The sequence below is a fragment of the Copadichromis virginalis genome, linkage group LG7 (assembly GCF_057382275.1).
Source record: "Copadichromis virginalis isolate Kocher_CV1m ecotype Utaka linkage group LG7, C_Virginalis_male_GT1.1, whole genome shotgun sequence".
NCBI classification, from domain to species: Eukaryota; Metazoa; Chordata; class Actinopteri; order Cichliformes; family Cichlidae; genus Copadichromis; species Copadichromis virginalis.
The window spans coordinates 28,428,483-28,452,856 of NC_140624.1; the positions used below are offsets into that span (position 1 = coordinate 28,428,483).

Genomic DNA, 24,374 nt, shown 5'->3' on the forward strand with positions numbered 1-24,374 from the left:
AAGCAAATGCTTCGAGAAGCTGGTCAGGGACTTCATCTGCTCTGCACTACCCGACTCACTGGACCCTCTACAGTTCGCATACCGCCACAACAGGTCCACTGATGATGCCATAGCCCTGACACTACACACTGCCCTGTCACACCTGGAGAAGAGAGACACGTATGTGAGAATGCTGTTTGTAGATTACAGCTCAGCATTCAATACCATCGTTCCCTCGAAGCTGGACAGGAAACTGCAGGATCTAGGACTGAGCAGCTCCCTCTGCAGCTGGATCCTTAGCTTCCTGTCTGACAGACGCCAGGTGGTCAGACTGGGCAGCATCACCTCATCCCCCATCACACTGAACACTGGTGCTCCACAGGGGTGTGTACTGAGCCCTCTCCTGTACTCACTCTACACCTACGACTGCACAGCCACTAACAGCTCCAACATCATTGTGAAGTTTGCGGACGACACTACAGTGGTGGGTCTTATCACCAACGGTGATGAGACGGCTTACAGGGAGGAGGTCAGCGCCCTGACCCACTGGTGTCAAGACAACCATCTCACCCTCAACGTCGCAAAGACAAAGGAGTTGATAGTGGACTTCCGGAGGTGCAGAGAAGTACACACCCCTATCACCATCAACGGCGCTGCTGTGGAGAGAGTGAGCAGCTTCCGGTTCCTTGGTGTACATCTGGCTGAGGATCTTACGTGGTCAGTACACACAAACAAAACAGTGAAGAAGGCGCAGCAGCGCCTCTTCTTTCTCAGGAGACTGAAAAGATTCGGCATGAGCCCCCGCATCCTCAGGACCTTCTATCACTGTGCCATTGAGAGCATCCTCACTGGATGCATCACCACCTGGTATGGCAACAGCACCGCCTACAACTGCAAAGCTCTCCAGCGAGTAGTGCGGTGCTCTGAACGGATAATTGGAGGTGAGCTTCCCTCCCTCCAAGACATCTACAGGAAGCGCTGCCTGAGGAAAGCGGGGAGGATCATCAAGGACTCCAGTCACCCCAGCCATAAACTGTTCAGACTGCTTCCATCAGGAAGGAGGTTCTGCAGCATCCGGTCCCGTACCAGCAGACTGAGAGACAGCTTTTTCCATCAGGCCATCAGACTGCTGAACACGTCATAGACACCTCAGCTTCACTACTGGAACTTCAACATTATGCACTCCATACTGTATATAAATGCCACTTGTTTTGCACATATTCAACTCTGTATATTTTATATATTTTATTTTATTTTATTTTATTTTTATTTTTTTTTTTTTTACTATTTAATTTGTAAAAATGTGTATACACACTAGGGCTGCCACGATTAGTCGACTAGTCACGATTATGTCGACTATTAAAATCGTCGACGACTAATTTAATAGTCGACGCATCGTTTGAAGCTTTGTAAGATCACAAAGGACGCAGGAATGAGTAGTAGGATTTAAGGGTGTAATAACGGACTGAAACAGAAGATGGCAGCACTGCATGTACAAGGATGCCAGCTGCCGTTAAACCCCGAAGAAGAAGAAGCTGTGTCCCAGAATTCATAGCGCAGCCCAGCGCAGTTGTCAACAATGGCGGCAGCTAGTTAGTTTTAACTTTACTCTTATTATTCTTTCTGGGTCACAAAATAAACGTTTAACATATTTTCAGGCGAGAATGTAGCTGTGTAAACCTCAAATATCTGCTCAGTTTATCAAGACACCACATATTTTCAAAAGCTCTCCGACGTTTTCGGAGACGTCTGTTACCCACTAGCTCGTTAGCTAGGCGGGGGCAAGGCTAACTAGAGCCGTGAGAACACCGGACTCCCGGCAAATCGTTTTCAAACCCACCACTGTCTTTCGCTACTCAGGTTAAACATGATATATAAGTCACTTAGATAACTTAAAATGTTATTGTTTGGCTTTCTTTAGTATTTTATTTGTTCCTGAGTAAATCGGTTTGGCTGAGACTAAAGTTATAGTTTTTGCACAGCTAAATAAACTTCAAGCAGACAGCTGATCATCAGAAGTTTGAGACGCTGGATAATATACTCCGGTGTCCTGTTATATTTTAGAAAGCAAGGAGTTTATTAAACTTCACCGAAACAATCTGCAAATTTCATTAAAAATTAATAAACTACCATCTTGTCTTTATTTTTAGTTAGCACAAACACTTCAAGCTGTAAGCTAATGATAGTTATATAAGACCAGATGCTGCTGGTGCAATAAGCTGTACGCTGTACGTCCAATGGATGATGATCTGATTAGTCGACTAATCGCAAAAATAATCGGTGACTAGTCGACTATCAAAATAATCGTTTGTGGCAGCCCTAATACACACACACACACACACACACGTAGGAAAATATTTAGTATACACATCCAGAAATGCATACACTATTATATATTGTACATATATTTATTAGTTTCAGGTTGGCCATTCTTGTATTTTGCTCGTTTGTGTTGTTGTGTTTGCACATCTCTGTTGCTTGTGGGGCTCGCACACAAGAATTTCACTCGCATGTGCTGTGCCAGTGTGCCTGCACATGTGATGTGACAATAAAAGTGATTTGATTTGATTTGATTTGACCCCACACCACATCAAGAACTCCACCGACTTCACTGACAAGGTCCAGAAACTTACCCTGGATCCAGATGAAACCATGGTGTCCTTTGATGTAGTCTCTCTTTTCACTTGCATACCCACCACGGAGGCCGTGGAGACTGTCAGAAAACGACTACAAGAAGACAGCTCCTTGGAGGACAGGACCAACTTCACACCTGATCAGATTTGCACACTGTTAGACCTCTGCCTCACCACTACATATTTCAAGTACAACGAAGGCTTTTACAGACAAAAACATGGCTGTGCCATGGGCTCCCCCGTGTCACCTATTGTAGCCAACCTTTACATGGAGGAAGTGGAAAGGAAGGCTCTTGGCTCTTTCAAAGGAAGAGTACCCAGCCACTGGTACAGATATGTGGACGACACCTGGGTCAAAATCAAGACACAAGAAGTGGAATCCTTCACTGCGCACATTAACGCTGTGGATAAAAACATCAAGTTCACCAGGGAAGACACAAAGGACGACTGTTTGCCTTTCCTGGACTGCGCCGTGCACATTGAAGAGAATGGCAAACTCAACATCAAAGTTTACCGGAAGCCCACACACACGGACCAGTACCTCCTCTTTGACTCCCATCACCCTCTGGAACACAAACTTGGAGTAATTAGGACCCTACACCACCGGGCAGAACATGTTCCCTCTAAGCCTGAAGGTAAAAAGAAGGAACACACGCATGTAAAGGAAGCACTCAAAACGTGCGGCTATCCTAAATGGGCGTTCTTAAAGTCAGCAAAGAGGCACAGAAAAGAAGACCAGACACCAGCGAGGGAGGATAAGAAGGACAGACGCAACAACATTGTCATCCCCTATGTAGCCGGTGTATCAGAGAAACTCAGGAGAGTTTTCTCCAAGCATGACGTCCCAGTGTATTTCAGACCCAGCAACACGCTCAGACAGAAACTGTATCACCCGAAAGACAAAACGCCAAAACACAAACTTAACAATGTGGTGTATGCTGTACAGTGCAGCGAGGAATGCTCAGACCTCTACATTGGAGAGACCAAACAGCCACTTCACAAGCGCATGGCACAACACAGAAGAGCCACCTCCACAGGACAAGACTCAGCAGTCCATCTGCATCTTAAGGATAAAGGTCACTCTTTCGAGGATGCCAATGTTCACATTTTGGACAGAGAGGACAGATGGTTTGAAAGAGGAGTGAAAGAAGCCATCTATGTCCACTGTGAGCGACCATCTTTGAACAGAGGCGGGGGTTTACGACACCAACTCTCTGCCATCTATAATCCAGTTTTGAGATCCCTTCCCAGACACCTTAACGCCCACTCACATCCTGGGCCATCTGACCTCAGGAATTCGCATGATAAGGTGGGGCCAGGTTTCACAATGAACACACCCGAAACTCTGGCTGATTGGGACCCACGCCCAGTTTCACACCTTGGCTCAGGCGATTAGAGGATCATCAGGGGTCCTTTTGTCCCTCTGTGGGGGGATACTCCCACTAGGTTTATATCTGGGACTCTCCACCATTTGACCTTAGAACTGAAGAAGCTTCTCGGATGAGAGGTGAAACGTCTTCAAGCAACTTAAAGAAGTCCAGACGCTTTTCTTTGCAAGCTCCTTTGACTACGATGACCTGGATGACTGAGAACCTTCACAGACATCTTGGCTGTCTTTTCTAAGAATGTTTTACTTTATAAATTGATTTACTGTGACCAACACGAATATTAACAGTTTGAGAGTTTTGCTGAAGCATACTGATCAGCACAATCACAGGATGCAGTCTTTGTGTGGGGATTTCTCCAAAACGTGTTGATCACAGTTTTTGACAGTCTGGTATAGTAAGTAGTTCATTTGTAATTGTGCTGGGCTTGTCTGTGTCATTGTTTCACAGAATAGCATTATCAAGATGTAGGGATACCCAAATTGGCCAAAGGTGTCGTGGTGGAGATGAGTTCGAAGCCTCGATACAATTCCGGCACAAACATGCTTCAGTGATTCACAAAGTCTTGCTTTGCCCATCACTAGACCTTGTTGACGAACCCACAAGGTCATAAAAACAGACAACAACATGGACGTATGTAGGACTACTCGCGCTGATGAAATTCATGCGACTCGGACCAGAGTAGCCTCTAGCTGACTCACAGATGCAGAAAGTATTATTCTTGTTTGAAACGACAAAGAAGCCAACTTTATAACCGCTCAGCTTGATCTTTGACATTGTTATGTAAATAAATATAATCTCTCCCATTTCCAGATTAATGTTCTGTCATTTAACTAGACTTATCTTGTATGATTAAATTATCTATAACATAATAAATGCTGATTGGAGAGGCTCTTTGTGAATTGTAAAGGACCCAAAACACTAGATTCACAACTGCTCTTGGTACAAGAGCCTGATCCACTTAATGAGTTTGTCATCCATCCATCCATTCGCTTCCGCTTATCCTTTTCAGGGTCGCGGGGGGCGCTGGAGCCTATCCCAGCTGTCATAGGGCGAGAGGCGGGGTACACCCTGGACAGGTCGCCAGTCTGTTGCAGGGCCAACACACAGGGACAGACAACCATTCGCGCTCACATTCACTCGCATATTCACACCTAATGGCAATTTGGATTTTCCAATTAACCTATCCCCTCAAGCTGCATGTCTTTGGACGGTGGGAGGAAGCCGGAGTACCCGGAGAGAACCCACGCAAACACGGGGAGAACATGCAAACTCCACACAGAAAGAGCCCGGCCTGATGTTGGAATTGAACTCAGGACCTTCTTGCTGTGCGGCAACAGTGCTAACCACCGTGCCACCGTGCTGATGAGTTTGTCATGAGAACATTTATTGATTTACTGAACCAGATGTTGGCTTCCTTTGTCTAAACACTGTGGAAAGATCCTCCACACTGTTTGCTTTTCACACTGCTGCAACATGTATTTATGCCCACCATTAAGGTGCAGGAAGCCGCTGCTGAACATCAGGTGTAACCACTTACGTATGGCTATCCATACATTGTGAGATGAGCCATAACCCTATCCCTAACCTTAACCAATAATCAGTAAAAAGAAAAATGTGCTTATGTTTAAATAAACATTATTTGCTTAGCTTTTGTCGTCTGTGCAATAGAGCTGGGCGATATAAGATTTTTTCATATCACGATATGTTTTTTTCATTTCAGGCGATAACGATATCTATCACGATATAAGCCAAATAACTATATTTGTAAGATTTAAATGTGCCGTTGCTCACAAGTAAAATGTGAAATAATCAGCAGCTTGTTTTTATTTAAATATTTATTTCCCATAATAAGTTCAACAGGGTAGATGTACTTAAGGAACATGAGACTTTTTCAGATAAATAAAGGCAAATATTGCAAACTACACAAAAGGCAGCCGCTAAAGCGTTTAAGTTTCAAAATAGAACAAACGAAACAGACTAAATTGTCAATTCCACTTAGAAACAAAATATTAATTCTAAAAATAAATCTTAGTTTGTTTTACAGAAGAACAGACAAAACTGACTAACTTTTGTCAATATCAAATAAACTGAGAACTAAAAGGAAATTCTCAATCTCTCCTTGTTGTATAGCTGAGCTTTTCAAACAGTTTTAACAGTTACTTTAGTCTGACAAAAGCCGAATGACGAATTAGCGCTTCCAGTCAGAGACTGAGGCTACGTCCACACGTACACGGGTATTTTTGAAAATGGAGATTTTCCGTTTTCGTTTTAAAAAATAATCCCGTCCACACATAAAGGCAGAAATGAAGGAAAACGCTGCTATGAACATGCCAAAGCAGCAGGTGGAGCTAGATTCCTAACCGTGCAGAAATGTTGGCCAATCAGAAGTCTAGAAGCCTCGGTGGGAAAAAGTAAACAAAGCTGGGGCATAGAAGCAGAACCGAGTCGTATGTGTGGAGGGACAGTAACTGTGTGTATATGTAAGCATTTAAACACTGCAGAGAGTAGAATTAACAGTAACAGTATTGTAGAAATTTATTTCACCGAAACAATAACGTGGCGCACAGTGTGACGTCAAAAAATGTGCACACCTTTGACGCTGCGTTTTCTCAGTTTTCCTAGTCCACACATAAATGCAAAAACGGAGTTTTTAAAAATCTTCGTTTTCAGTGACCAAAAACGCCGTTTACGTGTGGACGAAAGGTGCAAACGCATAGAAAAATCTGCGTTTTCAAAAATACCCGGGTACGTGTGGACGTAGCGCATGCACCAGTTTATTGTATTTCCAGACTTGCTTTCGGCACAATTTACAATGAACGCTACTCTGTTTTTTGTCAGACTTGAAATAGCCGAAATACCTTCACCCTACGGAACTTCTATGGCTCTTCCGTTCGACAATCTCTCCGGCCTTGGAACCATCATCTGTTTTCTCTTCGGTCACGCTCGGTTGATTTTTCTAGTCAGCACACTCATTTCCTCCATTACCCGGGCGGTACGGTGGCTGGCTGCTTCCCAAACAAATACACATGTGCGGCTTGGCACTTGTGCTGTACGTATCAAGTCACGTGACGTGACGCTGCGGCTGTGATTGGTTCGGCTCTGCGCTACTTAATTTGGATTGTCTGTTCTTTTTTTCTTTTTTTAAAGAGGACAAGAGCAGCGAGGTCTATCGCGATAGTTGAATTTCTCTATCGAGTAAAAGTTATATCGCGATACATATCGTTATCGTTCTATCGCCCAGCTCTACTGTGCAATGAACTGACGACTCCTACATATGTGGTAGAATTTTTCGACAATGTATGATACTCAGATGTGTATGCTGAAATGTCAAAACATTGGGCTGCACTCCAGCTCTTCACAAATACATTCATGTGATTCTGATGTGGACAAACAGAAGGAAACTATTCACATAATCAGCTGAATCGTCCTGCATCCTGCAATCCAATCTAGAGCTGTGTGTTTGGCTAAAATGATTTGAGCTGGCTACTAGCTCCTTGAATGTGTCATACTCTTAGTACAATCAACCTAGTTACACTAGTACATCCTAGTGGTAGTGTGCCAATTCATAGTTTGCAAACCAGTCGCAACCAATAGCAAAAGCCAACCGAGAACACCAGCGTGCTGTGTGAGAAACATGCAGGAAAGTGTGCACCAGTGTACAGAGCCCTCACGGAGATCTAGTATAAGTCAACCAACAAGTCCCACATTCTCTAATGTTGTAAAGGCACTAACAGAGCGAGGCCCATAACATCACAGAAGCTAAAATAGATTTCTTATCCTAATTTTAATTTATTTTTAATGAAAAAAAGAAAAAAAAGAAATACAAAACAATAGTTTGATATAGTTGAATAGTTATTCAATACTAAAAATATCTAAGTGTGTTAAATATTGATACCAACAGTGTCATCTTGGCCTCTTCGAGCTTACGGAGAACTTCATCACTCCTTCCCTCACTAACAGCTGAAGTTCATCGTCATCACTCTGAACAACATTTTTGGAGAATTTTCAAGAGATGTGTAAAGCTCTCGTTTGAACAACATTAAAGTCTTAAACAGGTATCATAGACGTCAACATTGGTCATTCAACTATTAACAATTATCTGAGTGCCACATTAGTAGTCTTTTGTTATTAGCATAGTTGCCATCATGTGGTGTTTCTTCAGATTTCAATCATTCAGTCCAATAAAGGACACCAAACAAGAGTTAACAGCTGAATAAGCTGTTTGGCATTGACAGAGAAGGCAAATCTTTCCTGGAGGCAACTTATTCAGCTCTGCTGCACTATCCACAAAAAGTCATTTTCCTTACAAATGTAGGACCATTTAAGTGGAACTAAACAGGCTTACCAACAGTGTAAGATGTATATGCATTTGTAACAATGTTACAAAAAAGAAATAGACAACCAAACAGATTTCCTTAAATTCTGTGCTGTAAAGCAGATATATTACGAATGGGTTCATAAATCTGCCTAAACAGAAATAATATCTCTTGCAACCACAGCTTTTAATGAGCTGCAACTCGTAAAACAACATTTTTGTAAAAAAAAAAAAAAAAAAAAAGTTTAAGTTTAAGCATAAACTCTCTCTTGTGTCTCTCTTTTCTCTTTTTTGTGAGTTTATGACTTGCAGACTAGCAGGTTGCTTCTCCCCTGCAGATGCGTCAACTCCTGCCGCAAAATGATGAGAAATGAATTGATTATTATGGCGTTATTTTTGTGCCACTATTCTGAGCGCACGTAAAAAAAAATTGAGCGCACGTAAAAAAAAATTGCAGGTGCAAGTGTTGCATTTTGAGGAGAAATTTATTTTGAGCTTACAAAAGCTGAATTTGAGTGAACAAAATTCATTGCTGCGTGCAAAAAACGTATTTCAGTGTTTGCGCTTATCCATATACACACACAATAGCACCCCCTCTCGCTCAGTTTTTTCATTTGCGCTTGCTCGCAATGTGTTGCTTGCGCTCACAACATTCTCTGCTTCGTACGCTCAACTCTCTGTACACCGTTATAAGTGTGCCACAAAACCAACCAATCACAGACTTGGTTTCAAAAATTCTGATTGGCTCTTACGGTCTCCAATCAGCTGGCTAGCTACTGCTTTCCGGAAACACTGTCCGAAATGTAGCTAAATCCAGCTAAAATCTCTTAAACCCCAATTTGCGGATAATATCTTTAATCATTTTATTTTAAAATATATTATTTTTTAAGACTATTGTTGGTGTAGTAGAATGTAGTTGCATCATACAACCATGCCAACTGACTAATTTTTCCAAATTATACTTGAGTAGCTCTCTTTTATGTCGTCGAATACTGAATAGCAGCACGAAAAGAGCATGTCCCGGCCACATGTAAGTAATATAAAATCATTTTGTTAATTATTATTCGCTTGATAACTGACGTTAGCTAATTTGCAAACTATGCAAACTTGAAAAATGATGTACCTCATGTAGTTTGTTTTATGGGTTGTTTATTTTTGTCTGAGATACATCATTTCATTGTACTTGTCCATGTTCCTTGCTGCTTTTAACAGGACATACTGAGACAGCAAATGATGCATAGACTCCTCTCTAAACTGGAAGCTGCTTTAAACCAACAACCACTAAATCTGGATTATTTGGAGTTCTTGACTCGTCATGAGCTTGTTCTGTTTGAATCTTTCTCTCAGCAAATAGGCGGTCTGTCAGAGATTACAGAGGCTCTACAAAACGTTCATCATCTGGTTCAGTGTGAAATTAACATCAGCTCTGTGGCCATTATTGAACTGGAAACAGAAGTTGGTCTGGGACCTGGCCACCCCAAAATCGTACTAGAGAGAGAAAGACTCAAGAATTTGTTGGACATTCAGCTGCCAGTCAGCTGCATTGCTAAATGTCTTGGTGTTTCAAGAAGAACAATCTACAGGAGGATGCAAGAATTTGACTTGTCTGTGAGAGGAACATACAGCACAATGAATGACCAAGAGCTGGACAACATCATATCGGCTATCAAAAATCAGATGCCAAATGCTGGCTATCGAATGGTTCAAGGACATTTGGTTTCTATGGGTCTCCGTGTTCAGTGGTGGAGAATGATGGCCTCCATGCATCGAGTTGATGCTGTAGGGATCTTCAAACGGATCACAGAACTAGGCTGTGTTGTGCGAAGAAGCTACTCGGTGCGAGGCCCTCTCTCCCTGGTCCACATAGACACAAATCACAAGCTAATAAGGTAAAATACCCACTTATATAGCTCTAACACAAGTTGGGCAGAAAGATGCACGTTATACTTTAAATCTGCTTTAATCAACCTTATCTGATAGGTCTTTCAGTGTATTTATAATATTTTAAAAAGCACTTGATAGAGTAATATTAAGTAAAAGGAATACAGGATGTGTAACAAAACCAGCAATATTGTTAATTGTAAATTTTCTTGAGCAATTATTTACACTTTGTATATCGATATTTTCCATGATAACAAGCCTATCAACACATAATATGTTAAGTGCTCCAGAAAACTTAAAAAAAATCATGACAAGAGAACTAAAATATTTAGTCTCATTGAACTTATAAACATATAAAAATGTTGGTATTATTTTCAGCACACCTGACAAGTGTCCAGTTTAAGTCAGTGGCAAGTGTGCATACTGAAAAATTTATTTTCAATGTCTTACATGTTCTGCAAATCAAGCCTTAGTGAGATTGTTTTCCCTCTGAAACAGGTACAATGTTGTGATCTTTGGTGGAGTGGATGGCTACTCAAGGAAGGTAAAAGTGTAACTGTTATGTAGAATATTTGGTAGTTTTGAAATGAGAGCTTTATTAGGTTGTTTTTTTATGAACATCAATTATTCAGCAAGCCAACATAGTGGACGATTTGCAATTATTATTTTTTTAAATTTCTAATCAGTTCTTTACCAAAAAAGGTTAAACTAAAAGGCCATTTTCATTTTTTGATAAGTACTACCAATATTGATGTATAGACTACTCAAGCTTTGAATTATGGTTATGAACATAGAACCGTACAATATTCCTTGAACACTTATTATGAAACTGCATTATTAACTGAAAAACTATACATGATCTGAAACCAGATCTTTAATTTTCCATTTGTTTTTACTGCAGGTCCTGTACTTGGATGCAGCAACTAACAACAGGGCAAAAACTGCATTCTCATTTTTCCTGAGATCAGCCCAGCTTCACGGCTTGCCATCAAGGTTTTATGCCCTGATTTAATTTATATGCTAGCAACAAGTATCATTAAAGAAAACTTTAAAAATTCCTTAAAAATGTATTTTTATCATAGGGTTAGGGCAGATCAAGGAGTAGAAAACCTGGACATTGCACATTTCATGTTTGCCACAAGAGGAACAGGGAGAGCGAGTTTCATATCTGGAAAGAGTGTCCACAATCAGAGGTTAGTCTTTTGATGTTTTTTATATTATTATTGACTGCATGGGTAGATTGTTGTAGCAGTTCTGATATTGATTTGAAGCATGAAATACCTGAAATCCAAATTCAAATGTATTTACAGAGTAGAACGACTTTGGCGTGATGTCTGGATTGCAGTCACTAGCAAGTACCATGATATTCTTCACTCACTCGAGGAGGATGGCCTGCTTGACATTTCAGATGTCATTCATCTTTTTGGTGTCCACTACATCTTTGTCCCTCGACTCCGAGCAGATCTTGTCACCTTTGTTGGAGGATGGAATAATCATCCCCTCAGGACAGAAGGTGGTCTCACTCCTGAACAGCTCTGGTGTATGGGACATCTACAAGAGCTGGACGAGGGCGAGAGACTTGAGGTACCAGCTCATAATCTGATTTTTTTTTTTTTTTTTTTAAATTTAAATGTTGAATTTCAAAATTTTAGTTAGCAGTTAACTCTGCTCTTCTGAAATTAACAAATTAAAACACTTGCAGCACATCTGGGAGATGCTTCTGGTGATTTTATACATTCTTGCTTATCAATTACCACTAATCTAAATTACAGTAAGAAGAACATGAAAACAAAGGCATTCTTTTTAAATTGTTGTATTTTAATGGAAAAAACGCTTACACAAAATAACATTCCTCCCAAAAGTACCTATTCTGGAATAATGACCATTATATATGTTTGTGGATTTGAAGGAGCTTCGGGATCCAGGCATTGACTGGGAGAGTGCTGTACTGCAAGAAGAATCTAACAGCACAGTTGTGGTTCCTGAAGTTGAATGCCCACTGGATGAGGAAACCCTGGAGGGGCTTCAGAGAACTATTAATCCCTTGGAACATTCTGAGTCACACGGTCGTGACCTGTACATACAATTCTTGCTACAGGTGTCAAACCAACAGTGACACTTAACATGGACGTGAAAGTCAACGTTCTTTTAAGTTCTCAAATACTGGATTTCTTTGCTAAAACATTCAGATTACAAGTAGACAAGCAAACAAAGCACTTGCTTATTATCTATCAACGTAGGACCCTACACAAAGTTTTGAAGTCTTGTCATTTTCATGAAACGGCTACGAACATCTTAACAGCTAATGTTTACAAACATTTTTACTCATTTAGTTTCCAAATTACAAGACAACAATGTGTTAAACTCTGTGGAATCCACCACCATATTTAACTGCTGCACTCATTATGGTTTTAAACACTGTGTAAGTGTCCAGATGCTGCACTGGAAAAGTCACAGTACAAGTGCATGCACTCACAACTGGGTAACAAATGGAGTGATCTCCCAGCCGCTCCTTACATTCATGGTCAAACTTGCATGTTATTTTGAAATGTCTCTTTTCATCAGGAAGGATGGGAACATGGGACTGGCCGGTCATCCACTGGAGCACATGGTGGACAGCAAGAGACTCTGATTTTTCACCACCTGCACCGCCTGTGTTTCCATCTGTGATGTTTGAAAATGTTTCTGAAGTCTTTTCTAAATAAAAAGCAATCTGGATTACAATGTTTTAAATTAACAACTAAGAATACTTTCTAGTGCCCTGCATGTTAAAGCAAAAATATTTAACAGATGCATACGGTATATATACAATACTATAGGTATATACAGCTAATACTATATAGTACCTGATACTTCAATCTCCTGCAAGAAATCTTGCAAAAAATTTATGATCTTCCTCTCAGTTCTCTCCCTAGATGTCCCTTTTTCACTGAAATGTGGTTGGCAGCTCATCATAATGAAATCAGCGTCTGGCTGTAAATAAGGAAATAAAGTAGATTATATTATAGATATATTGTTCATTCAAAACTAATAAATAAATACAGGATAACTACAGTACAGATAAGTGGACTGTCTTTGGATCAGACTGAAGCTGCTATGTTAATACTTACTTTGAGGATTTTCCCAGGAACAAACAAACTGTGGCAAGCTTCAGGATTTACAGCCATCAGGTTCACAAGACCATACAGTTCCATGCCCTTTCGGAGCTGCTGTAGCATTGGAATCAGTCTTGTTGTAGAGTGTAAGACAATAGCACTTAAAAATAAAAATAAAAAAACATAAAAACAAAATGAAAAACTAGTTGGGGAGGGGGGGGGTTAATGATCTCTCTGATTTTTTCTCCCTTACCGGATCATGCTTTCCTTACTATCCATCTTTATCTGGTTTGTGTATCCACAGCTGACAATTTCATCAGCCCACATCATCAGAGACTGTATGTCTGCTGCATCTTCAACCTGGAAATGTATAATGTGAAAGAGGAAATACAGAAGGTTAAAAGTGTTTAAAAACACCATACTCATAATATATCATGTGCCAGAGCTAAACCAGGTGCTCACTTTGCGGATGAGCAGGGAAGATTCCACATCTGCAACATCCTCCTTAGACAGACAGCTGAAATCAACCTCTCCTGAGCAGAGGAAATTGTAGCACCATTCTTTGAAAAAGGCAGGAGATGGGCCTCCTTGGGCGAGGCTGACTGCAATTATTTCACCAACAGTTCTGTGTAGACAAATGATTATAATTCATTTTCAGGTAACATTTACAAAAATATCGGATGCGTATTAAATGTAATACACAAAGCTCGTATGTAACCAACCTGAAGTTTTCATTATCAAGATCGGTCAGAGAATACTTGGGGTTTTTGCCCTTGTTCTCAAGTCCTTCAAAGAATCTGCTTTCAATACCTGAAATCATGTCTTTCATACAAAAAATATCCGCATTTTTAAGTTATCCATTATTTATTGACACTAGGACAAAACAGGTAATAGGCAACTCACCACTCAAAAACTCTTTCCTAAGTGCTCCTGTATCCACGCCTGCCTCTCCAATGAAAACCACCCTAAGAACACTGGTGGGAGATGCAGCTTTTTTTCTCTGCCACTGGAGAATGCCTCTGTCTGGAAGGTCTTCTCTGTCCACACACAACTTAAATTCTGTTGTGGTGTCGACTTGTTGTTCAAGGCAACGCAATACATCTTCCACGCTTAACAAAAACAGGGTAGAAAACATCCTAAGCTCTCAAAGAAAAATAATCATCTTTAGATTAAAAGAGGCTACCACATTAAACGTGATTAGAAATTATTGCAGCATGTTCTGTGCAACAACCTTTAACAATAATTTAAAGTAGTGTGATCATAAAATGTTTTATATGAAATTAAACCCCAGGTATTGTGTAAAAGATCTTACACATAATTTTAACAAATGGTTCTGCATAATAGTGTGTATATGAATTATAATAGAGCAAAAAGTACCTGTCTGTTGTGCATACTGAAGTTTGAGCTGGTGTCCCTGTAGTTTGGTCATTTTCTTCAGGCACCATGCATTGAAAGCTGATGACAAAACAAAGTTAAAAAAAAAATAAAATAAAAATACATATGTTTGCGTGGACTGTTACTGATTAACATTTTTTCATAAACGGCTGAAAAAAGATTACCTATCCCCACACAGACTCGCATGGACTGTGATCTCATCTTCAGGAAAATCCTTAGTGCATATTGGACAAATAACCTACAATTCCAAAAATGGGTACATGTTAGGCATAGTGGGAAAAAGATCATTACCGATACAAAATTCATTGTAGTTACTATGGTTTTTAGTAATGTGCTAGGTTTACCTTGCATTTGCTTTTCACAATGCATAACTCCGATTCCTGCTGAATCAAAAAACTGTAATTGTGATACTATATTATTTAATCAAAATTGCTCATTTTGATTTCATCAAAATTGTCTCACCTCATCATCAGTCTCATCAGGAGAGAATTTTCCTTTGCACGTATTGATGTGTACTGCAAGCATCTGCAGAGGCATAACTTCATTACACTGGTAACATATCTTCTTTGGCATCTTTGAAAAGTGCTGTGAGTCGGGAGGTAGAGGAGATGTGTCTAATGTTTCCTGAAGAGGTACTATGTAAAAAGTGGATTTGCCACCTCCTGACACAGCTTTCAGTGTTTTGACAGAATATCCTTCTGTTTCAGGTGGAATTACAGTGAGCTTTCGTCGACCACTGCCACCTTTATTGACAGAAAAATAGCATAAACAATCAAGCAGCAAAAGTATCAACTACATAATCATAATGCAGTATGAGCACGCAAGAATGCCAAAAAAATACATAAAAACTGAATTAACAACAAACCTGTTGCCTTATGTAAGAGCCATCCTCCACAAAGATATTCCATTTTTGGAAAGGTTTCTTCCAGAAGTCTAGAAATCTTAGTTAAAAACACCGTTAAGCAGAATGGAACACTAAATGGACTGTGGCATATGATTCAGGCTAAATGCATCTGCCAATGACTGATTTTAATACTGACTACACAAACTTACCTCTGCATGGTCACCATCTTCTGGAAGAGACACTGTTTGTCTCCCCATGCCAGCTTGTAGGAGTTCAAGCTCCTCAGCTGGCAAAGGTGTGTAGGATGTGTTTTTTGACAGCAAATAAAAACTGAGGCCTGTGGTCTTACTGCCTGCCTTAACAAGCTGCTTAGTAGATGTTAAACATCTCTTTTTACCACGGCTCAAGTGTGATTTGAAATATCCTGGAAATGATCTGTGGGATGAAAATGCATGAGTTTAAAAAATGCAGTGTTGCATAACATAAGGGTTATTGTTTAATAAAGTTATTAAATATGACATCAGTCCTTAATAGCACATTTTAATTTAAAAATCAATGTTGATAAATCCACAAACCAAATAACTTTAACAGAAAAGATTGCAAAAAGTTAAAATAAAAAAAACACACAAAAAAAGCAAAAACCTTGTCATCTCTTGCTGGATAGTCAGATTTCTAGGCTCCGGCTGCCCACTCTCTGTTGGCCTCCCTGAAGGATTTGTGGATATGTTGTTAAGCAGCAAAGACACCAGATTTCTTACTGCTGACTCAACTGCACCATTACCCTAAAAAACATGATTAGGATACACTGCCTCAGTAAGACAACTACGCTGGTAATTACCCATAAGGCTAGCTTAAACTCTACAGCTGCATCTGTAACTACAATTTCACAGCATATTAAACAGAAAGGACAGCAAATTACTAAATTCACACAAAAAAAATTAAACTCACCTGATACTGTGGTGTAGTATTATTGGAGCCATTGTTTGATTCTGCCATCTCTTCTTTAGCTGCAGAGTAAATCAAAAATCCCTCTATCTGCAAGAAGCGAGGCTGAGTGGACAGTGTTTCCGGTGTCCGGACAGCAGTAGCTAGCGAGCTGATTGGAGACCGTAAGAGCCAATCAGAATTTTTGAAACCAAGTCTGTGATTGGTTGGTTTTGTGGCACACTTATAACGGTGTACAGAGAGTTGAGCGTACGAAGCAGAGAATGTTGTGAGCGCAAGCAACACATTGCGAGCAAGCGCAAATGAAAAAACTGAGCGAGAGGGGGTGCTATTGTGTGTGTATATGGATAAGCGCAAACACTGAAATACGTTTTTTGCACGCAGCAATGAATTTTGTTCACTCAAATTCAGCTTTTGTAAGCTCAAAATAAATTTCTCCTCAAAATGCAACACTTGCACCTGCAATTTTTTTTTACGTGCGCTCAATTTTTTTTTACGTGCGCTCAGAATAGTGGCACAAAAATAACGCCATAGATTATCTGCTGAAAACGACTTGTGAAATATTCCAAGTTGTGGCACTGTATGCTTTCAGGGTATGACCGTGTAATCGTGATCTTGTTAGACTTGTAATACCGGTTAACACAACTAATCTCCCCGAGCGTAGCAATACCTGAAGCCGCTGCTCAGAGCAGATGCGGTGAGAGGAAAGAAGAACCACGACGGAGGACGGCGTTAACCCGAACGGTGAAACTGGAGGTCCGGTAAAAGTTCGTAAAACATCCTCCGTACGGTCATTTTTGCTCCCCTGATGCCAAGAGAACTTTCCCAAGCTCCGGTCTGGGAACGCTGCTACGAAAACCCTGTAACATTCTGCGAACCTTCACAGGATGTCCCGTCGTTTCTGGGTATATTTGGTTAAAATTGACGATTAACTGCGGATTAAATATAAACCGAATTGACCGGTTGGTTCTAGTGATCACAAAAACGATGCAGTTTTCTCGTTTGTGTTGACTTTTTAGACTGGTAAGACCAATTGCTTCCAGTTAACACATTTCCAGTGGTAGACAGTGGTTTTTGCATAGCAGACACTCAACAGGTGTGCAGCAATAACTCACCTTCTGCTGCCGACGGGACATGTCGGTGGGCTGCTTGGCGTTGAACGGGTAGGCTATGCACCGGAGGACGAACACATAAATCTGCAGTTTTATTTTCCTCTCCTCTTCCTCCTTCTGAATGGACTCACGTTTCCTCTTTTCCTGTTCTTCATCTGTAGCGCTGTTCACTTTCGTACTTTTGCCGGCGAGGCTTCCAGGTGTCGCGGAGCGCAGCTGCTGGCTGCCCGGGGGTCCCGTTTCCCGTTTCTCTGCAGAGGAAGAGGCGTCCGGTTTCCTCTGAGGCTCTAAGTCGGACTCCCCACCAGTGTCTTCGCTAGAAGACGAATCTAACATAGTGCACTGCGTCAAAATTCTGCTTCAGACTGAGAAAAAAGTCAGGAAACAATTTTTGAGCGTCTTTTTGTTTGTTTTAGTCGACGTGGCCTTGACGTCTGCGTAGGTGGCGCGCTCTGAACCACGACTTCAGTGGAATGTCAGGTTACTGCGGAAAGCAAAGGTAGGCGGAGTTTTCATTGTTAAGAGGTGGTCTCCGCGTGCACTTCGTTCCTTCACAGCTTTAAAGAATGCGTTGGCGCGTGCACAATGTGTTGTGCCCAAAACTAATTTCCAGTGTTTGTGTTTTTTATGTATTATATCTTTGCTTATGCTGATAGCCTGCAGTCAACAGGATTTAAGAAGGGGCTGTGTGTAAAATAAAGAAATGATCTGTTTTGCAAGTTTGCAAGTCTTTATGGCTCTGTGTTATTGTACATACATTATAATCAATTCAGTCCTTTTAGGCTGCTTAAAATATCTCTATATAACTGTTATATTTATTGCAGCTTCTGCTTCCCTCTCGACCTGATCTATCTTGAAAAAGTGAAATGTGTATTTTTGATTATTGTTTTGAGTGTCATTTGTCAACATGGTGATATAAATTTATGATCATTGTTGCAATAGGGGTGGTTTCATCTTACTTACTTTTTCAAACTGACCAAAGGACTTCATCAACTGGTATCAGCGCCGATTCCAGGTTAACACAAAATCAAGAACTGGTGGTGGATTTTTGGAAAGACAAACATGCTGGGAATGGGCATTGGCAAAACGGACTCATATAACCACCTGACCAATAAACTGGAATGGACTAACAATTCAAAGGCCATCTAAAACAAAAGTACAGGGCAGGCTGTATCTGCTAATGAGACTCTCAGATCTTTTAGAGCAAAGACATGTATAGATACACATACATACACATCATATATACAGTGGGGCAAAAAAGTATTTAGTCAGCCACCGATTGTGCAAGTTCCCCCACCTAAAATGATGACAGAGGTCAGTAATTTGCACCAGAGGTACACTTCAACTGTGAGAGACAGAATGTGAAAAAAAAAAATCCATGAATCCACATGGTAGGATTTGTAAAGAATTTATTCGTAAATCAGGGTGGAAAATAAGTATTTGGTCAATAACAAAAATACAACTCAATACTTTGTAACATAACCTTTGTTGGCAATAACAGAGGTCAAACGTTTACTATAGTTCTTTACCAGGTTTGCACACACAGTAGCTGGTATTTTGGCCCATTCCTCCATGCAGATCTTCTCGAGAGCAGTGATGTTTTGGGGCTGTCGCCGAGCAACACGGACTTTCAACTCCCGCCACAGATTTTCTATGGGGTTGAGGTCTGGAGACTGGCTAGGCCACTCTAGGACTTTCAAATGCTTCTTACGGAGCCACTCCTTTGTTGCCCGGGCGGTGTGTTTTGGATCATTGTCATGTTGGAAGACCCAGCCTCGTTTCATCTTCAAAGTTCTCACTGATGGAAGGAGGTTTTGGCTCAAAATCTCACGATACATGGCCCCATTCATTCTGTCCTTAACACGGATCAGTCGTCCTGTCCCCTTGGCAGAAAAACAGTCCCATAGCATGATGTTTCCACCCCCATGCTTCACAGTAGGTATGGTGTTCTTGGGATGCAACTCAGTATTCTTCTTCCTCCAAACACGACGAGTTGAGTTTATACCAAAAAGTTCTACTTTGGTTTCATCTGACCACATGACATTCTCCCAATCCTCTGCTGTATCATCCATGTGCTCTCTGGCAAACTTCAGACGGGCCTGGACATGCACTGGCTTCAGCAGCGGAACACGTCTGGCACTGCGGGATTTGATTCCCTGCCGTTGTAGTGTGTTACTGATGGTGACCTTTGTTACTTTGGTCCCAGCTCTCTGCAGGTCATTCACCAGGTCCCCCCGTGTGGTTCTGGGATCTTTGCTCACCGTTCTCATGATCGTTTTGACCCCACGGGATGAGATCTTGCGTGGAGCCCCAGATCGAGGGAGATTATCAGTGGTCTTGTATGTCTTCCATTTTCTGATGATTGCTCCCACAGTTGATTTTTTCACACCAAGCTGCTTGCCTATTGTAGATTCACTCTTCCCAGTCTGGTGCAGGTCTACAATACTTTTCCTGGTGTCCTTCGAAAGCTCTTTGGTCTTGGCCATGGCGGAGTTTGGAGTCTGACTGTTTGAGGCTGTGGACAGGTGTCTTTTATACAGATGATGAGTTCAAACAGGTGCCATTCATACAGGTAACGAGTGGGGGACAGAAAAGCTTCTTACAGAAGACGTTACAGGTCTGTGAGAGCCAGAGATTTTCCTTGTTTGAGGTGACCAAATACTTATTTTCCACCCTAATTTACGAATAAATTCTTTACAAATCCTACCATGTGAATTCATGGATTTTTTTTTTCACATTCTGTCTCTCACAGTTGAAGTGTACCTCTGGTGCAAATTACTGACCTCTGTCATCATTTTAAGTGAGGGAACTTGCATAATCGGTGGCTGACTAAATACTTTTTTGCCCCACTGTATATATTGGAGGTATACCAAGAGCTAAGAGAAGGGCTCAAGAAGATGTGGAGGGTGAAGGTAACAGTGGTCCCAGTGGTAATTGGAGGACTAGATGAGGTGACTCCCAAGTTAGATGAGTGGCTCCAGCAGATCCCGGGAACAACATTGGAGCTCTCTGTCCAGAAGAGGGTAGTCCTAGGAACAGCTTAGATACTGTGGTACACTGACACCTCTACAGGAAAACATGTCTATTAATCATGGTGTTAGGGGGAGCACCCTCTCTCTCTCTGCCCTCCCCTTCTATCCAGTCTTTAAGTCTGACGTTATTAGCCGTTTCTGGGTCCAAACTTCGCTCCAGGTCCCAAAATCAAACGAACACTGCTGTATCACTGAGAGTTACAAACTGTCTAAAGTCTTTCATCTTTAATAAAACGATCAGCATTGCTGCTTTACCAGGTGTAACAATTAAGTTTAACATCCAGGCATCCATGAAAACAAAATGTATGAAATTTAATGGAGTTAGAAGTTAGTAGGAAGTTAGCTCGCTAGTTTCCACCTAAACATGATATAGCATGTTCTGACTGAGAGATCACAGCTGTTAGTATAATATAAACAGTGCTAACTTTTTTCCACTCGACAAAGGTTAACGCAAGAGTTCCCGATGGTTAGGGACAAATGCAATCGCATGTTGGGATGATGTGAATGGACCAAACTTCAGTCGGAAGAACAACTGAGATAACCCATCCACAATACGAGGTTAGTCATTAATATACTGCTGCATGGGCTGAGCTGTAGCTATATTGTAAGGTTTTAAAAACTGAGCTTTAAAATGAATAGTGATTTTATATATATATATATATATATATATATATATATGAAACAAAACACAACAGTTGTATTAAAAACACAACAGCCTTAATAGACGCAGAGTAGTTTGGACCTGAAAGCAGGATTCATACCTCATGACTTAACGACCGGATACGGCTGACTGGAGGATAAGAGATGGTTGTCATGGTGAACTACAGGAGGCCTTATTACAGGGAGATGTCCAGAAGGCGTAAGATGACCCAAGAGATGGACCCACGCCAAATAAGGGGGATCAAGTTTAAACTGCAGTCTTTCCCCAACCTTTTAACCAATCATATTAATATTTTGTTCGTCACATAGGAAAAATGTTTACTGCCTGGATGTGGTGCTGTTTTGTTCATTTGGTTTGCACAATGGAGGAAGAGCCATGGCGCCATTATTAATTAGAATCTTCAACTGCTTAATAAATTGAGGAAAATAAATACTTTGAGTTTCTTCATCTTCTCTCATAAATTGAACCTGACAGTATGCAGTGAAGAAGTAAAAATATTAGCAAGATAATCGACCTACGTGGGAGTAGCTCTTCTGCACCGTGTTGGCACAAGCATTTGAAGATAACAGTGGATGAATTATATCCTTAAACTTAGTTACGGCACTTTCAAAAAGACATCTGTTGTGATGAAATCTATTCCCCACTGCTGTGTAATCCATTATTGTAAAGGCTAAGCAAGGATAAGCATCAGGTTTTCAGATGAATTAAGAATTTGTCTAGGTCTTTAGGTCACAGTTATGAGCTAAAATTAATTTTATTAGGAAATGTGTCCAATTTTAGTGCAAAGTGTTTTATCTTTGCATTTCCATACTCTTGGCAGTGGAAAATCTTCACCAGCTGATGCTATTAGTCCCAGAGGAGCTATGGAGAAAACAGAGTGTTGTTCCACTGATCATTATGTGGAATGTTAAGTGTTTGAACCATGAAGTGGTTGAGTACGGTGAACTGATTAAGATCCAAAGAGGAACACTGAGAGCGGACTTTGATGTGCTTCATGGAGTATTACAGCTCATTTCAATCCTTTATGCTTCAGCTGAAATTTGTGCCAAAGCTTTATCTGTAACCTACAACTTAACCTGATGTGCAGGGTCAAGTGATAGGTTTATAAGGTAAAGGTATAATTACTGTCACCTTAAAGACCACTGGTACATAGTCCATTAAAAGAGATAAATCTGAAATTATGATCAATCTAAGAATTAATTAATGGTACAGCTTCTTTTAAAAGACTGAAGCAACCAGTGATTGAACCATTCTGATTAATAGATGCTCTACCTGCTGAGACATTTATCTGTTTTATTTGTGATAAATAACGTAATCTTGTAATCTATCTTATCTGCATCACCAGGAGTGTAAACCAGACTTGGCTTCCCTCAATTGATATACCATATTTTCTAACAGGCTGCGGGTATAAAAATGATTACATCAATAATAATCTATATTGCACTTCATGTGTCACTCGAAAAGGAATTTGTGAAAATGAGGCTGGTCTGATATAGAACAGGTTACGTGTTCAAAATTAGTTGCTATAATTATCTAGATAAGACAATCCCCATTGTGATATTAAAAACTCCCACAGAGACCAGCAGTTGTTTCTGATGGCATGTGTGCTGTGGATAAACCTCTGGTCTGTGATGGCAAACTGAGTGGAGACCAGCAGCTGATGAGCTTCGGTGATTTATCATTGTAACACAGTGGTTCTTAACCTTGTTGGAGGTACCGAACCCCGCCAGTTGCATATGCGCATTCACTGAACCCCTCTTTAGTGAAAAATAAAATATGATTTTTTTCAAATTCAAGACATAGATATGTTTTTTACTGGTGCACAAAATGAGCCGTGGTGGAGGCTCTGCCGAACCCCTGAGACCGACTCACCGAACCCCTAGGGTTCGATCGAACCCAGGTTAAGAACCACTGTTGTAACAGGTGAGTTTTGTCTTGGTGAATATGGTTGATGTAGAAAAGGTGGAGTGTGAAAAAGTTATCAATAACCCCTTTAGTACAGGGCGGGCCATTTATATGGATACACCGTAATAACATGGGAATGGTTGGTGATATTAAAGTCCTGTTTGTGGCACATTAGTATATGTGAGGGGGCAAACTCCTCAAGATGGGTGGTGACCATGGTGGCCATTTAGAAGTCGGCCATCTTGGATACAACTTTTGTTTTTTCAATAGGAAGAGGGCCATGTGACACATCAAACTTATTGGTAATGTCACAAGAAAAACAATGATGTGCTTGGTTTCAATGTAACTTTATTCTTTCACGAGTTATTTACAAGTTTCTCTTTGTTCACAGCCATTGACATGTCGAAGAGGTTAACACGTGAGGAGCGGATCGAAATTGTGTTGATATCTGGTGACCACTTATAAAATGTGTTCAATGTGCTGCCCATTGTGTTGGATTGTCAATGCAACACTCTTCTCCCACTCTTCACACACTGATAGCAACACCGCAGGAGAAATGGTGCAGCACCTGAAACTACGGATTCTGGATGTCTGTGCTGGCATTTCTCAGTGTGTGAATGTGTGTGTGAATGGGTGGATGACTGGATATGTAAAGCGCTTTGGGGTCCTTAGGGACTAGTAAAGCGCTATATAAATACAGGCCATTTACCATTTCTCCTGCGGTGTTGCTATCAGTGTGTGAAGAGTGGGAGAAGAGGGTGGCATTGACAATCCAACACAATGGGCAGCACATTGAACACATTTTATGTGTATATGTGAGGGGGCAAACTCCTCAAGATGTTTGAGGAGTTTGCCCCCTCACATATACTAATGTGCCACAAACAGGACTTTAATATCACCAACCATTCCCATGTTATTACGGTGTATCCATATAAATGGCCCACCCGGTACATCAGCAAGAAAAACTGTGAGGATGATGAAGAAGGGAAGGCAGCTCTGTCAACATGACAACAGTTTTTTTTTTCGGTGATATGGGGCCACTGTAAACATATGATTTATATATATTAAGCTTGACATTAAACAGAATTCAAATTATTTCAAATGAACTCAAAGTATGAAGCAGTAATATTATCCCATTTAATACTGATTGGGAACATTTTTCTGTAGAACAATTATTTTCACTTTATGC

The 24,374-nt window shown here is 40.7% G+C and overlaps 3 protein-coding genes across 8 annotated transcripts in view; 1 reads left to right on the forward strand and 2 right to left on the reverse strand.

Moving 5' to 3' along the window:
- The window catches only part of cadps2 (Ca++-dependent secretion activator 2), a 194,142-nt gene extending 176,099 nt beyond the window's left edge, over window positions 1-18,043 (reverse strand). For both annotated transcript variants that reach the window (XM_085462837.1, XM_085462838.1), the window contains exon 1: window positions 17,591-18,043. In XM_085462837.1, the coding sequence (XP_085318963.1) occupies window positions 17,591-17,923 (333 nt within the window). In that variant the 5' untranslated portion in view covers window positions 17,924-18,043. The remainder of the gene's footprint in view (window positions 1-17,590) is intronic.
- On the forward strand, window positions 8,728-12,392 carry LOC146705225 (uncharacterized). Its single transcript, XM_085462836.1, has 7 exons — window positions 8,728-9,345; window positions 9,528-10,204; window positions 10,695-10,740; window positions 11,098-11,189; window positions 11,279-11,389; window positions 11,507-11,780; window positions 12,106-12,392. Exons 1-7 carry the CDS (start codon window positions 9,331-9,333, stop codon window positions 12,310-12,312), a joined length of 1,422 nt encoding a protein of 473 aa, XP_085318962.1. The 5' UTR covers window positions 8,728-9,330; the 3' UTR covers window positions 12,313-12,392.
- On the reverse strand, window positions 12,461-16,979 carry LOC146705226 (uncharacterized). Of its 5 annotated transcripts, none has more exons than XM_085462830.1 (15): window positions 16,479-16,979; window positions 16,173-16,312; window positions 15,740-15,965; window positions 15,552-15,627; window positions 15,149-15,429; window positions 15,031-15,066; window positions 14,851-14,924; window positions 14,669-14,746; window positions 14,195-14,400; window positions 14,014-14,113; window positions 13,754-13,916; window positions 13,545-13,651; window positions 13,307-13,451; window positions 13,043-13,169; window positions 12,461-12,893 (listed from the first exon to the last, which is right to left on the reverse strand). In XM_085462830.1, exons 1-15 carry the CDS (start codon window positions 16,524-16,526, stop codon window positions 12,556-12,558), a joined length of 2,145 nt encoding a protein of 714 aa, XP_085318956.1. In that variant the 5' UTR covers window positions 16,527-16,979; the 3' UTR covers window positions 12,461-12,555. The 5 variants fall into 5 exon arrangements, with proteins under 5 accessions (XP_085318956.1, XP_085318957.1, XP_085318958.1 ...); XM_085462831.1 differs by having other exon boundaries at window positions 13,307-13,424; window positions 15,031-15,069; XM_085462832.1 differs by having other exon boundaries at window positions 12,461-12,860; window positions 15,031-15,069.
- Window positions 18,044-24,374: the final 6,331 nt, after the last annotated feature.